This window comes from Phalacrocorax aristotelis, chromosome 21 (assembly GCF_949628215.1).
Source record: "Phalacrocorax aristotelis chromosome 21, bGulAri2.1, whole genome shotgun sequence".
Taxonomy (NCBI): Eukaryota; Metazoa; Chordata; class Aves; order Suliformes; family Phalacrocoracidae; genus Phalacrocorax; species Phalacrocorax aristotelis.
The window spans coordinates 345,198-362,834 of record NC_134296.1 but is presented as its reverse complement, the minus strand read 5'-3'; the positions used below and the strand labels follow the sequence as shown (position 1 = coordinate 362,834).

The following is a 17,637-nucleotide window of genomic DNA, read 5'->3' as shown; positions in this document are numbered from 1 at the left end:
TAGCAGGGCCGTGGCCCAATGTAGTCAGTGGCGTCAGAAGCCAGTGTGCAGCAGGGGCCTTTGGGGAGGGGGTAGCCTTGTGCTGCAGGGGTCAGAGCCCACCCTGATTTGCAGGGAGATTTTGCTGCACATCAGGCCAGCCCCTGGGACCTGACACTGCCCCCCCCTTGGGATGCTGAGGCGGGGTCCTGCCTGGCTGTGGTGGGGCAGCTGTGCGGGGAGGAGAGGGGTCGGGAGAATGCCAGTGACCAGGGAGGAGGGGTGTGGCCCATGGTGGGGGACGGCCCACGGTGGGGGACAGCAGCCTGTGCCCTCTCCCCAGACGGCCACCGAGAGCTGTCTGCGAAGGGGCAGTTGGTGCCAGGGAGCAGGGAGTGACGGGCTCAGAATAGGGCTGTCCTGCCGGGTGGGCTGGGGCAGCCCGTCCTCTGACAAGGGCCTCTGCTCAGGCTGCTCCTGCCCGCCTCGGCTCCCGTGGCGTGGCGATGGTGGGCAACCAGCATTTGTCTTTTTCCTCCCACAGGAACCCGTGCGTGGAGGTGGAGCTGGTGACGGTCCCTTCCACCTCGGCTCCCTGCTCTGCCACGCAAGGGCCTGCCAAGTGGCGCAACAAGGCCACAGGAATTGCAAGTAAGCTCAGCACTGCTGCTTGCTGTGAAGTCCCCTGGGGTGAACTTGGAGAGCTGCGCTGTGCCAGAGCTCTGGCCAAATGTCACGAGAGGCAGGAGAAGTGCAGGCTGCCCCAGGGAGGGAGGGAGTGCGTAGGACTGGGTGCCCGCCTTCCCGCAGGGAGCTCAAACACGTGTGGCTGGGCATCCTAGAGAAGAGACCTCAAGAGACAGGCCTAACTTTTCTCTGGCTTTTTTGCCCAGGGGCGGTCCTCAGCCTGGCTTGGCATCCGGCAGGTGCCCTTGTCTCCCTGTGGAGACATCTGCTGAGCACACGCATCTTTGCCAGGTACGTACTACCTGTTTCTGCTGTGGTGGGGGGCGGGGGGAGAAGGGGGATGTCCCTTCCCCCAAGCAAGGGGGAGAGCAGAGGGTGTTCCCCACCCAGCAGCCCGGGGCTCCCGCTCGTGCGCCAAAGTTTGTGCGGTGCCCGTTCTCGGGGAGAGCCAAGAGCAAAGCCCCTTGGCAGCCCCACTCCCAGGCGTTTGCCGGAGCCCCAGAACCCTCCCGGAGATGTAGTAGGACAAACCGCCGTATAGCCAGAAGCTCAGGAGCACAGCCAAGCCTCCGCAGGGCAAGGGTCTTCCCCAGCTCTGGCAAGAGACCACACAGGTCTGGAAGGAAAGCCAGACGAGGCCCCTGCGCTTCCCAGCTGTGTGGAGAAACACCCCTAAGAGCAATCTGTGTGACTGCAAGTGAGAACAGGCCTGCTCTATCAGCCAAAGAGAGAGAGCAAGGTCCACACCAGAAGAACTACTGAAAAGCAGTCCTCATTTGCTCAACCCCTCTACTTCCCTGCATGATTTTCATTCCCTTTCGGAAGGTGCTCCTGGAGCCCTTCGTTTGGGGAAGATCTGCCTGCAGCGTTGAATGGTGTGGAAAGGCGTGCAAAGCAATGGCTTTAGGGCCTGAGGAGGGAAATCCACGGGTGAGGGGGTTTGCCCAAGACTTGCAGTACTGACACCCAAAGGACTCTCTTCTAGGCAAAAGATGGGCCCGCAGAGCAAGAGGTTCCTGAAAGTCTTCTTCCTGTGGCTCCCAGTGGCTCTGGGTGAGTTTTCATGAGCAAACACAGCCTGGCTGTGCTGGATGCCAGCTTTCCTTTTGGGCCAGTATGTGTGAAACGCCCGTGGTGCGGGTGCGTCCTGAGGAGGTCCTTGACTGGCACTGGCGTTTGGACTACCGGTAAGACTGGTAGCCTCCCAGCCGTGCTGCTGCTCTGGCCACTGGGCCAAATGGCTTGCTTAGTCTGCAAGTCTGCGAGAGAAGGGCGTAGCTCTTTCCAAGCCTGAGCTGGGGATTCCCAGACGGGAGGGGCCGTGCAGGGGGACCCATGGAGAGGTACCTCTCCTAGCCCATGCAGCCCAGCCTCGGTGCTCACCGAAGCAGTGAGGGGAAATGGGGAGTAGCTCTGGGGCACCGAGCACACCTGAAGGCCACGGCTACGCAGTCCCCTCAAGCCTGGGCTGATGGCTCCCGGTCAGAGGCGCGTCCTCTCTCTGCACCCCACGTTCCCCACCTCCTCAGCTCACCTGCTGCCCAGCCCCAGGGCACCAGGCAGGCGACAACGCAGCTGCAGGGGGATGGCTAGCAACTCCGCTAAAATAACCGTCTCTCGGTGATGGGAATTGCAGCTGGTGCTTACTGCGCGACCTCGCTGCCGGTGTGGACAACGCAGGCAAAGGGACTGATAGAGGTCAGTGACTCGTTGCTGGCAGTGGCTGGAGGAATCACAGGCTGTGCTGCTGCCACGCAGGCTGACCCAAAGAAGCGGCAGCTTGTGCCTTCCTAGGGAAGCCTCTCCTGGGAAGCCGCGGCAACTCTGGTAGCAGATGCTCTAACGGAGCATTTTTCCCTCCCAGGAGCTGACACGTGTGTCGTCGGCAAACCTGAAGATGCTGTGGTAAGAGAGGTTTCCTGAGCTGGAACTGGTTCTGTGCAGAAGCGTCAGCCGACCTCGTGCTACCTGCACTCACTTTCCTAACAGCCAGGGCTCCCGTACTTCCCTCCTGCCTTTGCCTTTTGCTCAGCCTGGTGCGGAAGGGAAGCACTGGCAAAGCAGGGAAAGCACACGTGTCTCTCTCTCCTCTTGCTGAGCTCAGACGCTCCCCAGAGGCAATGGGCCGCTCTCTGACCAGATCGGCTTTCCTGTCGTGCAGGAACTTGCCCGTTTTGGTGGCGGAGGAAACCCAAAAGACACGCTTTCTGCTGGAGGAGGTGGCTCGGCTGAGGGCACAGATCCGCAGTTTGAAGGTGATCCTGCATTTTGGGGAGGGAGGCTTGGCTGGGCAGAACCCCTGAGAACATTTTCTTCAGGGTTCTTGGTGGGGTCAGACTGCTGACTGCAGCAACCCAGCCTTTGCCCCAGCAGCTTGCTGGGTGAGCTTCTGCACTGCACAGGCCCCTCTCCAGCCCCAGCAAAATGAGGCCGCTTCAGGCAGCAGAGGACTCCTGAGAGCCTTTCCTAGGTGCGCTGGTGCCTCTGGCTCCTCTGAGCAGGCTCCTGAGGCGGTGGTGGCACCCAGGCACACGTACAGTGCCAGCCATGGCTTACAGGGCCTGAGCCTCTCCCCCTCCTGACTTGGAGAGCACAGAGGGTGTGGACGGTGGTGTGGGGACCCACATCAGCACACCTTGGGGTCATGGCCATGGCCATGGCCACAGATAATCTTCCTAGTCCTCACGGCTCACGCCAGCAGCAGAGAGTCTTGCAGCTCTGTGGACAAGGCTTGCCTTGCCTTCCTGACACTGACCCTTTGCCTCTGTGGGCGCTAGGAGCCACGCTGCACTGCCTGCTGATGTGGTCCTTTTCTGTGTTGATTTCTGGCATTCCCAGGAAGCTCAGGAAGTGAACCAGGCAGCGTCCAAGAAGGCTTTGGGTGCCTACGTCGAGATGTCTGACTGGGCCCTGGAAAGCTCTGGTATGGACACAAGCAGCCCAGTCCTTGCCCTGCGCTTGCCTGTAGCACTCCCCAAAGGAGCCCGTGCTCCAGGCGCCGCTCTCCAGAATGGGGCAGCTTAAATCCTTCACGGGGTCCAAGAGCAAGGCTGTGGCAGAGTGGGTCGCTCAGACTCCCTCCCAGTCAAGCCCTTGGTCTCCGCACAGGTGCCCTTGGCGCTGCCCCCGCACGTCTTCCTGTGCTGATGGAGGGGCTCTGCTCCTCTCCGCTGCATTTGCAAAGGGAATGGCTGGGCCGTCCTTTGCTGCTCATGCTCCAAGCCCTCAGCTTTGGTCTGCTGTCATGCTCGTGGGCGCCTGCAGGCTCCCAGAGCCCTCAGACCTTCTCCTCGTGGTGCTGTGAGAGAAGCACTCACCAGAGATGGGGCTGCCGTCATTGCTCTGTGCAGCTGGGCACCCCCCCGCCCCCAGCGTGGTGATGAGGACAGGACTGACAGACGTGGAGCTGGACGGCGGCGTCACAAATACTGCCTGAGCACCAGCTCCCTTCTAGTCTGCGGCCTCTAGCAGTCATCTGCTCTCCCTTCCTTACAGGTGCCACCATTGACAGGCAGAGAACTTCCGAGACCTACGACTGCCAAGAGAATTGGGGCTGCAGGGTTTTATGGTTCTTCCGCGCTGCCAAGCCTCCTGAGACTATTTTGCAGGTATCGTAGCAGAAATCTTCAGGGAAGGTGTCCTTCCTTCCTGAGAAGTTGGGGACTGACCTCAGGGGCTCTCCCCTCAGGCCAGTGGTACTGGTCAAGCCCACCGTGCTGCTCAGGTTCCGGACACCAAAGCTCTCACACAGGGCTGGGCTTGCTAGAGATCCGTGGTTCCCCTGGGGAGGTGAACAGAGGTGAACTGCTGCATCTTGCCCACAGTCCTCTGCCACAGCTGGGTGAAAGCCTTCCTCCCTGGCGACCCTGGTTCCACACTCACCCCTAACTGTGCCTTTTTGTGGGCGGAAGGTGGCGGGTGCCCTGCAGAGCCGCTGGGCAGGGACGTGTTTCTGCGCGGGCCTGACTAGGATGCTTTCGTAACCACTCTTCTCCTCTGCTCCCTAATACTGAGACCCCCTTTGTCAGGCAGGGCAGGGGGCCTCCTACTTCTGTCCAGTTCCTCACAGGCACCTCATTTTCAAGCTGAAATAGGCCCCACAGACATGCTGGCGCCTATGCTTCGAGCTACATGGGCAGTGGTGTTGGCCCCAGTGCTCTCTCACACTTCACTGCTGTCGCGTTCTGGTTGCAGGCGGATGTTTCCCCAGGAAACTGCTGGCCTTTCCAAGGGCATCAGGGCCAGGTGGTCATCAGGTTGCCAGCACGAGTCCATCTGACTGCCGTCACTGTGCAGCACATCTCCAAAGACGTGTCTCCATCTGGGACCGTCATCAGCGCCCCCAGAGACGTCGTTGTCTTTGTAAGTCTCTGCTGGGCGCTTCTGGCGGGCATCTGACCCTGGGGCAAAGCCAGGACAGGGCCCTGCTTGCTTTTGTGCATCTTCTGGGGTTTGTGTCCTGATCTCTCGCGAGCACTGCAGTGCCCTCGCGGGACGCTTCAGGGGCTCGAGAGGTTTCATCCCTCTTAAGGTTTGTTCTGGCCAAGCACCTCTGGGTTCTTGACCAAATCTCAAAGCGGAGACTGAGCTCCACCATACCCGGTGCTAGGCTGCTGCTCGAGCCCCAGGAGAGGGTGGGTGGATAACAGGGCTGAGCCAGCGCGTACCTTGCCTCTCTGTCGGGATGAGTCTGAGCGGCTCTCCTTGTGCTTTGCCCCTGAGGGAGTGGATGCGGACGGAGAAGAGGAAACTCTCCTTGGGACGTTCACGTACAACGTGGCAAAAGAGGCTATTCAGACCTTCCCTCTGAAGGTACGCTCCACGCACGGGGACGAGATGCCAGGGAGCACAGCAGGTTTGCCTGCAAGTCCATGGAGGAAGGGCACGCATGCTTTCTTTTCTCCCTGGGCAGAGGGGCCCAGGCCACCGTCATGAGAGAGAGACCTGCGGGCTTGGGAGGGCTGAGTAGCACGCAGTGGTGGTAGCAAGAGGGTAGCAAGGGCAGGGTCAGGCCCGTAGGAGCACGAGTCCCGAGAGATCCCTGGCTGCGCCCGGTGCCTTCAGCAGAGGCAGCTGCACGTGCGCCCACTCCATGCAAGCAGCGTCTTTGTGCCGTGGAGAAACAGGGCGGCCTGGTGGCGAGAGGCGTCGGGCAGCACCGTCGCTCCATGCTGCGGCCTGCTGGCAGGCTGGACAGTGTCCTCTCCTCCCACCATAGCACGCCCCTTCTCCCGCGGCGCTCTCACGCCTGCCAGGGGGAGAGCAGGCACAGCAGGCAGCGGGAGCTCGGCGGGGTTGCACACCAGGTGCCCCACGCGCAGGAGCGCCTCCCCGGCCTCCCTGTCAGCACAGAGCAAGCAGCAGCGGGAAGGGGCAGAGGGAAGGGAGACCGAGCCCCAGCCGGGCCGGCATGCAAAGACGGGGTGATTGCACTGCCGCTCTTAACACCCCCGTTTCCTTTTCCCACTCTTCTTCACAGAACGCGCCGCTTCCCAGAGCCTTTCCGTCTATCAAACTTCTTGTGAAGAGCAACTGGGGAAACCCAGCGTACACCTGCATTTATCGAGTGCAGGTTCATGGGAAGATGGCGCAACCGGAAAGCCCCAGGTGAAACCAGAGAGAAAAAAAAAGTCAAACATGAGAAAGAAGAAGAAGGGGAGGAAGAACAAATAAATCTAAAAGATGTGGCAATTGAGATGGCTGTAGAACTGTAGAAGATTTGTCTCCAAAGTGGGGTGCTCAAGACGTTCCACGCTGTGGGAGGGGAATTCGGGAGCGTGTGGAAAATGTTACAACTTCTATGCCATTTTTTTCTTAAAAACGAGGAAGATAGGAAGCATTCCCAAGACTGAATCTAGAGAGGGGAGGCCCAGCCTGTCAGCGCTCCTCCCGCCGCCCCTGGGGGCTCCGCAAGTGGCCCCAGCCCAGGGCAGGCCGAAGGGCCCGGCTTCAGTTCACAAGAGGGCGACTGGCCCCGCCCGCCGGCCCGCGCGGGCTCTGCAGGAGCTCCCCCAGGCGCCCGCCCACCCTCTTCCCGGCTTCTCAGCCAATGGCGCCCGCCAGGCGGGGACAGGCAGGGCCCCCCGCCAACCACCGCAGCGCCCCTTCTCTGGCCCCGCCCCGCTGCGGCCGCGTGCCGACGGACGAGCACGTTGCTACGGGCGCGCCCGGAGCGCCAGCCAGGGCCCCGGGTTCGAGTCCCGCCGCTGGGTTCGAGGCCCGGCGAGAGGTCAAGGAATGAGGCGCTTGCTGGCGTGAATGCCTCACGTACCAGCCAAAGGGCTGCCCGCGCAGGAGGGGAAAGGTTGTTTAATTGGAAATTGTAGTTATAATTTGGTTTTAAGTACCGGTGCTTGTAATAGTTGTTTTGGTCAGTTATTAAGAGAAGAAGAACTTTGCCAAGGATGTTTTCTTGTTGGGGGGGTCCGAGTCCCCTGCCTGGTTTGGAAAGGGCTTCGAGTCCCCGAAGTTGACCAAGCGGGTTAGAGTCCCACTGAATGGGGTTTGAGTCCCCAGTTTGGCTACTTGTCTTGACTGGTCTCTGAATTTTGGCGTGGTTATCAGAATATGGATTTATTTTTGCATGTTCGGATCAGATAGTTGTTTTGGAAGTCACATTTAATATGGGTGGGGAATCGTCTAAAGGCAACGTCTTAAAGAAGTCACCTCTAGGGCGTTGACTGAAGCATTGGAAGGGGGGTGGGGGTGGGTTCGATCCCCTCACAAGGAAGCAGTTAACTGAATATTGTAATCATTGGTCGCCGATCTGTACTTTGAAATATAATACTATAATACTACTATATTAAAATAATATATATTATAATGCAATAATACCATAGTGCAGTCGATGATGTTTTGCAAAAGAGAAGGAAAATGGGATGAGATCCCATACGTGGGTTTGTTTTTCACGTTGCAGAGCAGCGGTTGGAAAAGGGGAAAAGATCGCGGATCGATTACTAAGGATGCAAATGTTTTGGCCTTAGAACAATGTTGGGACAAACCACCCAAATGATGTTGTTCTGCATGTAGTACTGGTAAAAGGAGGTGTAAAATACAAGGAGCTGGTGGAAGGGGAAGATGATGTAGGATGATTAGTGGCTCCGGGACAGGGAAGTCTACAGGGAGGTAACGATCAGTGTGGAAACAGGGAAGTTGGACAAGTGGATATGGGGGTGTAAATGGTGGTGCTGAATCACAGAATCACTAAGGTTGGAAAAGACCTCTAGGATCATTAAGTCCAAGCTCCGACCCAACACCACCATGTCTCCTAAACCATGCCCTGAAGGGCCACATCTGCACGTCTTTTAAATACCTCCAGGGATGGTGACTCCACCACCTCTCTGAGCAGCCTGTTCCAATGCCTGACCGCTCTTGCAGTAAAGAAGTAGTTCCTAATATCCGATCTAAACCTCCCCTGATGCAGCGTGAAGCCATCTCCCCTCGTTCTATCGCTAGTAATAGAAAGTGAAGGGGGGCTGGAATTTCAGTGCTGTAGCAGGAAGAACTAGGAGACGGGGGGCAGTGCTACAAGCACCCTTAAGGCAGGCCGTGGGTCCGACAGGAGGGTGGGTGCGGGTTGAAGTACCCTTCTCAGTAGCAGGCTGATGGGCTTGGAAGGAGATGGCTCTAATGTATGGGGAAGATGCGGCAAAGGTGGCGAAGGTATTGGAAACTGTTGTGGAGAATCATGACCCAGAGTGGAAGGAGATACAGGTGGTCTTGAATATGTTGTTGAGAGATGAGGAGCAGAGGCTGTTGTGGCTGAGGCTGGGGAAGAAGCAGAGAGGGTTCACGCTCAGGATGCACAGGCAGGAAGGCTGGAGGATCATTCTTGCCACCACCGATCTGAATCGGCACCTGAGCAGTCAGGCACAAAGGTTATTGTGAACTGAATATCAGAGGTTGATATTGTGAGGGGCCTCTAGGCAAGAATGCACTCAAGGACGTAATCTCTGCGAGCATGACGGGGATGCAAACGACCTAGCAGCTGGTGCCAGTCGAAACCAAGACAGAAGGAACTATGGACATCTCCATCTAGATAAGAGTCACAACACCCGGTGAAACCGACACACCTTGCCACACACTGTGACAAGATTACTTGATGGGCCAACTCACGACCATATGTGGAAGAAGGACTCAGAGTTCATGGAAAGGACAGAAAAAACACCCCTTCAGCAAAGCACTAGGGACCACCCGATACCTCTTGAGGGGCTTCTGAGGGACTTAAAACGCACGGGTAATTAGGAAGCAAGTGTTAGAATTAGTTCCAGGAAAGCTAATGCATATGTATATAACCGAGCAATCTAAGCTTTGTCTATCACGCCTTGCGGTATGCACACTAGGAGGAATTATCCCCTGTGCGTCTGGCACCGTAATAAAGAATGCCCGCTTCTTCATACTACATTGGTGTTACGGAGTTTTATTCCCGATTTCGGTCACGCCATGGCAGCCGGGCAGACTGCAGGGCGGGTTGTGGGGCGAGCAATAAGCCTTGGGCCAGCTCTTCGGGGCTCCCAGGGCCAGGCCTTGGGAGCCCTGCTTTCCTGGAAGTGGCTAAGGGGAAGTAGTGTATTAATTCCTTGTTTTGCTTTGCCTGTGAGCACAGCTTTTGCCTTACCTGTTATGCTGTCTTTATCTCAACGCACAAGTTTTCTCACTCTTACTCTTCCAAGCCTCTTCCCCATCCCTCCAGGGCAGAGAGATCAAGCAACGTAGCAGCCTACTGGTGTTAAACTACAACATCCATACGAGGTAACTACAGCCTTTGATCCATGAAGTATCCCTAACCTCAAACACCGAGCTGGTGACCGGCTCAAGATTTGGTAACTATGGTACCCTAAAATCGATGCATGTGTAGCCAAACCCTCATTTAGAGCAGCCTGGGGTGGCCTCATTTCTTGCGATTACCCAGAAATGGCCCCTATAGCAAACCTACCCTCAAATCATAGGAAAATTCTGAATTGCATCAACAGAGTCAACCTAAGGCTGGTCCTAACCCATTGTGACGGATGTGCTCGACCCCTTGACCAGACTGGTGGTGTGTGGAATAATCGCTGGAGGTGACTTAGACGCTGAGCTTATGTTTTTAGAAAAGGTACAGCGCTGAAGAAGCTTTCAGGGTGAAATGCAGCTGACGTGCGAGGAAGCCGTTCCATGAAAGTTCCCTGGTAACCTTAGATGTCAGCAATGCCAGGAGAACTTGGCGTACTGACTCTGAGAGGAGTTGTCCGGAGGGTGGAGCGGTGTGGGGGCATCGCGGCCGGGCTCTGTGATAAACGGGAACTCCAGGTACCATGGAGCTGGTACGCTGCACATTTGCGACCCTGGGCCAACGGTCCGTCATGCTTTTGACTAAATGCTGTCCTTTTGGTGAACTTTGCTCGCTATAATATCATTCTAATACCAAAACACACCTCCATCCCAAAAGTTACCCGCCTCTAAGGTGCGGCCACCCCTCACTGGGCACGCGCTTTGAATTTTTCTAGCCTACATCTTTAAAAGCAAAGCGAGGAAATTTTACGCCAGCCATAATAAAGGGATGTATGACTAGAGTCACTCAAGCTCCACCTGAAAGATAAAGAATAGTATGAAATTTGTGAAGAGAAAGAGGGTGTCAGGGAAGATACCATCGCGTACCACTCTGACTTCTGGGACCAGTCGATGGGCTGAGCTTCTCTTACCCCGCGGTGGGATGCCTTTGGGTAAGATTGGAAACCTCTACAGAGTCACTTTAAATCTCTAACGTATTAGAGTTGCTTTGCTTCATAGTAGAGTTGCTTCATATTTGTTTAGCATACTTGTAGCCCAGCAGTGTACTCATATCCTCGGTATTTATGTGCGTCTTGTAACCAGCAATCTTATCACCGGTGACCCAAAGAACCTGTGTATCTGTCGCTTTAATAAATCGCACTATTCATTGATCTAGCCGTGATGGTTCTCACTGAACGTGAGCAGGCCGGGCATCTGCCAGATTAGTTACTGACAACAAATACTCTGATGAGTGGTTGCTTCTACAACCCTTAGAAAATAAACCGTCTGAGACTAAGACTGGACCTAGCCGCACCTAGACTCCTCTCGGAGGAGGATTTTAGAAAGCAAGGGGGTCCTGTCTGAACCTTGCCACTCCTCAGACTCCTACTATTAATGCAACAGTGGTGGTTTGGTGCAGGCTGCGGAGAAGGTAAAGGCCTGAGCCGTAGCCGGGCCCACGAACTCCTCTAGTTTCAATCTGTTCTCTAAAAACCCACGAAGCAGCAGACTGCCACCGTAGGGCATCAGTGCATATGAGCTTGGAACACCCATCACGTGATTGACACATCAAGAGCAGGTGCCTTGCCTAAGGATCATTTATCATTTATCAGGAAGAAAGCTGTGGGTACAAGGAGTCTCACGCATACCTTGTCCATCGCACGCGATTTGGCTACGAGCCAACCACTTTATCCCATAAATATGACAGCCTAAGTGAGCCACCTTTGAGCTCTCCTGGTTAGGCAGCGTGGATGTGTGGTGGTGATCTCCCCTTGAGCTGGGACACCTCTCAGGGTTGCCGCTCAAGGCAGAGAGACCTTTCACCAAGGGCAGAGATTTGGAAAGCAGCTGATATCACACAAAACCTTGTAGTATGATGACTTTGATTTTGTCCTGGTAACTTTGATTGTGTGTTGAATTGATGCTAATGAAACGTTACGTAAACTTTGCATGTACAATCCCTTAGACATAAAACGTTGTCCAAGTCTGAGACTAAGGTTGGACCTAGGCCACACCTAAGCTCCATCAGGAGTTTAGCCAGCAAGGGGTTCTGCTCTGAACCTCATGACTCAATGGGAGGGTCTTCCTTGCCCTTTTGCATCCATGGTCTCTCTGTGAATCATTTTAACTCCAGTGTAACTCATGTTTCCTTTATATGTTTCTTCCATGCAGTAATTAATAGAGTGAACTTGCCATCGAACTTTGTGAAGTCGCACTTTCACAATATCTTCTTAAAACCAATTTTGCTAATACCTTTGACGGTGATTCTTTAAGTCATCTAAAAAACTCCATTCACAACGCCCATAGGTAACTCTCTTTTAATTATAAACTCAGTCTTGTATGTTACTGTAAATGTGGCTCTTGGGTTTTTTACAGCCTTTACTCATACGCAAATCCCAGCTCAAGTCCTATGGCAACCATAAGCACAATCTCCATGCTATTGCTAAATTTCTTTCCTGCAGCAACTCTGTCCCTGACTTCTGACCTTTGGACTATTGAGCTGGGGTTTGCCGGATTGTCTGTGGCATGCACGTGCCCCGGCCTTGCAGGGCTGGTGAAATAGGTACTGGCATCCTCTAGGAACTCTCTTTGCCTTTTGGCCCACATCCTTATTGACAGAGGTGGGGAACAATGGGTAAGGAACTGTATCTGGCAAAGTTTACCACAGTCCTAGAGCTGAAAGGAGAACTGAGGAGTCCTGGCTCCCAGCACCTGCTCCAACTCCCTAAATTCCCCTCCCCTCCCATAGCTCTCCCTTTGTTTCCTTCCCCTTCCCACAGCTCCCTAGACCGAGCTCATCAGAATTGTCATTGATCCATCTCTTTCGTGCCCAGCTTTCTTCACGCAGGGCTCTCAAAGACTAACCAAGTTTGGTTTTATAACCATTTCAATCATTCTCTAACTCCTGAAGTGACATCATGTATTGCCTTTCCAGGTATGGCTGGAGAGTCAATTGCAAGGGCAAAGACCCGACTTCCTGTGTCAAGGGTTGCTAAATCACTCCAGAAGCAGCAGCAGTTTCCTCCGGATCACCAATGGTGAAGAGTGAGGGTGTGTGGAGTGGAGGCTAGGGAAAAAAGGTGGCTGTGGGGAATTAAAAGCAGCATATTATTAAGGTAGAAAGGGTGCTGGCTATTGTTAACTCTACGAGGACTTTGCGGTACTGCAATGCAAGTAGAGAACTTAAAGGCTGACGACTTAGGAGAGACAAAGCTTAGCAGAAGGCCATTACAGGTGGAATTTCAGCCATTTAGTTGCATAATCCGCTCTCAAGATTTTGTGTTCCTGACTAAGAGGGCTTACCAACGATGAGGGTTTCTCTCTTTTTTGTCTCTTTCTCTCTTCTCCTTCGTCTCCCCCTTGCTCCCATCCTCGTTTCCTCCCTCCCTTACCTTCTTTCCTTCTTTTGTTCTTTCTTATCTGAGTGTAGAAATTAGGAAAATTAATGAATTAGTTATAAGACCTGCATAACTGCAGTTGCCTTATAACGAGGGCTGAGTCACTGACTGAGGTGGGCAGTACAGCCGGCTGACAGAGAGAGACAGCTATGCTGAAACGTGACCTCGCTCCTTAAATTTATGTGAGCATCTGCTCCCGGCTGCTGTGAGAGAGGGCACCGAAATGTATGGACTTCTGTCCTGAATACGGCTTTTCTTACCATCCTTTGAGGCACCAGACCAAACGCAGTCTACGGAAGATGCAGACAGCATCTCTGTGAGGAAGTAATGGATTGGAAAGCCAGTTAGGAGAGGGAAATGCTTTGCCATTTAGGTCACAAGTCCTTTTTCTAAGCGAAGGCTGAATCCAGGAACAGTACACGAATGGAAGGTGGCAATACCGAAACCGTGTTTGCTTCTGTGCTGGTTCTGGCTGAGAAGGGGTTAATTCTCTTCACTGCGGTGCCTGTGGTGGTCGGGGACCTTTCCAGCTTCCCGCGCTCTGCCGCGTCGGCGGGAGGCTGGGCGGGGCGGGGCCACGCCCGGGGCAGCTGACCCCGACTGGCCAATGGCATGTTCATTCCATACCATGTGACACCATGACCAGTATATTAAGGGGGGGGGGGCAGCTGCGGCTCGGGGAGGCGCGGCGTCGGGTCGGCGGGCAGCAAGCGGCGAGCGGCTGCGTCGCCTGTGGTTTGTTTCGGTGGTTCGTCCCCCCACCCCCCCGGGTTTCGCGCCTCTCGTTGTTTTCCTTTCCATTGCTTTGTTGTTGTTGTTGGTTTTATTTCAATTATTAAACTGTTCTTATCTCAACCCACGAGCGTTACCCTTCTGATTCTCTCCCCCATCCCACCGGTGGGGGAGTGAGCGAGCGACTGCGTGGGGCTGAGTTGCCGGCTAAACCACGACAGCAAGTGTAGAAAGATCTGGTTAAAATATTGTAAAAAATGATCAGCGAACATTCTTGCAATTCTTCTGTTTGGATTTACAAGGGGCCTGCTCAGACTCAAAGGATGATCATATCTCGTGAGGATGTTGGCAAACAGAAGGCTTAATGAAATGTATCAAGCACGCATGGGGCTGCTGTGGCGCCCTGTGCTCTCACGGAAGAGGATTTTTGTGCGCTTCTCAACACAGTTACAAAGACGTGGAGAAAACCATTTTCCTTCCAAATGTTTTTATTCCATACACGATAGAACACTACTTCTGCACTCCCCGGCCATTCTCTTACTTCATCCCTTCTCACTGACAAACTTGGTGTTTTCTAAACATTTCTGAATTCCAAAGAGGTTGGTTGTGCTCTTTCCCCACTCACTCCCTTTCGCTCAAATCTTTGGCTTTTGGTGGGAGAAGAGGCAAACACCTTCCCTGTAAAATTGATGTGATCGAAAAAGGGAACATAAGTCAGACTTTTTTTTTTCCTTTTTTTTTTTTTTTTTTGTCTGCGAAGGCATTCAGCATGCAACAAGGAATTGGATTTTAGGTGTTTCTGTATTGTTTATGACGATACAGATTTGTCCCACTGTTCTAACACTGGGGTTTGGGTGGATATCAAATAAACAAATCTCAGGGAAATTTAAAAAAGCAATTCTGTCTCCTCAGGACCACCTTGTCACAGCACACGGTGACCTACAGGGCCACCGCTTGCTAAAACAAATATGCTAACGCTGTGGTTGTGTGGCCTTGAGAAACCTGCATCTTTTTAAAAAATTGAAAGCCACTAGATACTGGCTTCTAGACCTTTCAGAAACATTCTCCTAGATTACAACACGGATAGGTGTTCTTTCTCGCCGAAGGTGCCTGGATTACTACTTGCAGATCACCGATATTTTGCACACGCCCATGAGTCAGTACGGACAGAAAGTAGTTTGTGTTCTCACATGGCTCAGCATAACAGGGCTTCTTCTCTGTGGCTTAACCGTCTTAATCACCTGGGTCCAGCAGACAGAAATTTTCATTCGGGGCGTTTATCTCTGCGCCTCAAAGAAACCTGTAGCATTGATGACGCAGATACTTGTCTTCTTGCACCTTAGGGAAGGCTGCTTCTTTACGGATGAATGTAAAGTACAGCTCCTGAGAAATACAGGTACGTGATTTTATTATAGTGAGAGGAAAGAAACGTGATCATTCCGTTCTATACATGTTTTTCCTTTTTAACTGACCCCATGTGAAAGAACCTGTAGGAAGCTGCCTTATCTTCCTCTATAAAGACGCTGTTCTGAACTTGGGTATTACCCCAAAAGCCCAAATACAATCAGGGGCAAGAAACGAGAACCTCACAACACAAGGTTTTTCTGCGGTAAAATTAGCTGAGCAAAATGCTATTTCTGACGGGCACTGCTGCGTTCTGGTAAAAAGCTGTTTATAAGCAGCGAGGTGCAGTTGCTTTTCTTCACTTTGCTTGCCGCATCATTTAAATTTTATCTCAGGTAAGTTGTGCAGTGTCTGTCGTACGTTACAGCTGTACTGCGGTTCTCGCTGTGCTACAGCCCCCGGCAGCTGAACAGCCCTTCCAGCGCAGCAACGCCAAGGCCTGCGCTGCGGTTGCCTGCGCCCGCGTCGGTCTTAAGGATTTAGATACTACCCAGCAGTAACAGAATGTCGGCCCCAAGCGCGTGGCCTCTTTCACGGCCACGCTTCCTAAGCAAGTGACGGTTCAGTGAGGATGATTCAAGTGAAACTGTGTAGCCTTTCCTTAAGAATGACTTAAAGCATCCTGTTTATTTCAAATCCAGTACATTTAAACCCATCAGCGTATACACACTTAACCAGATTTGCGGCAAGAACAGCTGAGAAGGAGGGATTTTTGTGAGATTTTGTTTTTTAACTTGGACAGGCCCTTCTTTCAGTGCTGGCAGGGTGCGCTTTCCCGGACTTCTTGGGGAAGTCGCTCAGCGCTGGTGAGGCTGCGCCTGGAGCGCAGCGTCCAGTGCTGTGATCCCCGTGTCCAGGACGCGGACATACTGGAGACGGTCCAAGGGTGGGCCACGGCGATGATGAAGGGTCTGGAGCGTGAGGCTGAGAGAGCGGGGACTGTTCAGCCTGTTGAAGGCTCAGGGGGATCTCATCAACGTGCATGAACAGGAACTCCTGGTATGGAAGCAGAGGGAGCCACGCACTCTGCAGTGGTGCCCACCGACAGGCCAAGAGGCAATGGGCACAAATGAAAACACACGAAATCCCACCCGAACACAAGAAAACATACTTTCTGGTTTGTTTTGGGTTTTTTATTCTTTACTCTGAGGGTGGGTCAAACACTGGCACAGGCTGCCCAGAGAGGTTGTGGAGTCTCCATCCTTGGAGACAGTCAAAACCCAACTGGACATGGGCCTGGGACGTGGGCTCTGGGTGGCCCTGCTTGAGCAGGGGGCATGCACTGGGTGACCTCCAGAAGTCCCTTCCCAACTGAACCCTCTGTGAAATTATGTACAGCTACACACCAAAACGCCCCTGCTTCACTACAGACCCCGTCACCCACCCTCCGAATATAGTGCTGGACGGTACAAATCCTGTCACCAGGTGTGACGTCTACATGGCTCAGAGAGTGCTTCGTGGCTGTAAACCGCCGTCTTATTTACCTGCGGGAAGATTAATACTGTGACATGCTGGACAAGTATTTGCTGTATTGAAAAAGACACCAAAGCTCCCCAACATGCCCCCAACCCCTTCCCCAGACCCAAAATCCAGGCCCAGAAAAGAGCATTGTTTTCCATTGCTCGGTGCCAGCCAGCGTTACGCATATTTGTTCATTCAGAGTCTCAGAAAGGCATTCCCGCCCGGCACGGATGGCATCTGCCAGAGCCCAGCGTTGGTAACTAACGTTACCCCGAAAGGCGGGTTCGTCCGCCTGGCGTGCAGAACACCAAACTCCACACAGGGCGGAGTCGTTTTATTTGATGAATTTTTGTGCAAAGATGGGTGCTAGGTGGTAACCCACAAAGCTGCACCCCACCCCGAGGAACTGCAAGGCATTTGTACAGTTAAATGTGTCAGTCACAGCTAATATTCACACGCCTCAACTAATAATTGGTTCATTGCTTTCTCGCCTCGATGTAAAGGTACAGCTCGCTTTTAATTCACCGCGCGTGCTCAGGGAGTAAGGGGCTTGCTTACTAGAGACAGGGGGCGGTTGCCGGCGTATGGGCCTGATTTTTACTGCTATATCGAGGGTAGCTCCCGTACAGGGCACTTTGCTTTAGTTCTTGTCAGCATCCCAATCAGTTGTTCTCCTTGACTATACACTTTATCGCCCCGTTCTCAGCGGCTTCTGCGCCGGGACGTTTGCTTCCATCAGTGTCTCAGCTCTCCTCAAGGCTAGAGTCGTAGAACAAGGGCTTCCCTGTCTCTCAGTTCCCGACTCCGGCCGCCAAAGTCTGTGTGCCGGGCTCACGGAGATCACTCTTAGGGCTTACGGAAAATTCCCCAAATTCCGTCTTCTTCAGGATACCGCTAACGGCGCAGTCGAAGCAAGAGCGTTACTTAGGAAGGAAAGGGCTCATTTCCGAGGGCAGCGCCGTCGCCCCCCTTCCCTGGGCTGAGCCCCTCCCCAGAGCCGCGGCGCCCGCTGCGGCGCGCCCGCTTCCGGGCGGGGTCCTTCCGCGCAGCGGGCCGCCGAGTCCCGCCCGCCGGGTCCCGCCCGAGCGCGCCGGCGCGGGTCAGGCGAACGCCACCGGCAGCCCTAGCGGGGCCCTGCCGGGCGCTCCGCCCTTCCGGCGCGGGCGGCGGCCGAGGTCGGTGCTGCGCGCGGCGCGGCGCGGCGGGGAGGGGCCCGGCCCGGCCCGGC

At 54.1% G+C, this 17,637-nt stretch overlaps 1 protein-coding gene and 1 long non-coding RNA gene across 2 annotated transcripts in view; one reads left to right on the top strand and one right to left on the bottom strand.

Annotated features, from left to right (window-relative positions):
• Positions 1–9,067, top strand: part of LOC142067111 (voltage-dependent L-type calcium channel subunit alpha-1S-like) — a 65,392-nt gene extending 56,325 nt beyond the window's left edge. The window contains exons 28-38 of the mRNA XM_075115410.1: positions 524–630; positions 873–957; positions 1,652–1,719; positions 2,303–2,364; positions 2,531–2,571; positions 2,828–2,921; positions 3,505–3,589; positions 4,162–4,274; positions 4,861–5,028; positions 5,389–5,478; positions 6,146–9,067. Coding sequence (XP_074971511.1) covers positions 524–630; positions 873–957; positions 1,652–1,719; positions 2,303–2,364; positions 2,531–2,571; positions 2,828–2,921; positions 3,505–3,589; positions 4,162–4,274; positions 4,861–5,028; positions 5,389–5,478; positions 6,146–6,277 — 1,045 coding nt within the window. The 3' untranslated portion in view covers positions 6,278–9,067. The remainder of the gene's footprint in view (positions 1–523; positions 631–872; positions 958–1,651; positions 1,720–2,302; positions 2,365–2,530; positions 2,572–2,827; positions 2,922–3,504; positions 3,590–4,161; positions 4,275–4,860; positions 5,029–5,388; positions 5,479–6,145) is intronic.
• Positions 9,068–16,059: 6,992 nt separating this feature from the next.
• LOC142067110 (uncharacterized) lies at positions 16,060–17,606 on the bottom strand. The gene is made up of 2 exons (XR_012663897.1): positions 16,968–17,606; positions 16,060–16,432 (listed from the first exon to the last, which is right to left on the bottom strand). It is a non-coding gene; the product is annotated as an uncharacterized LOC142067110 (long non-coding RNA).
• Positions 17,607–17,637: the final 31 nt, after the last annotated feature.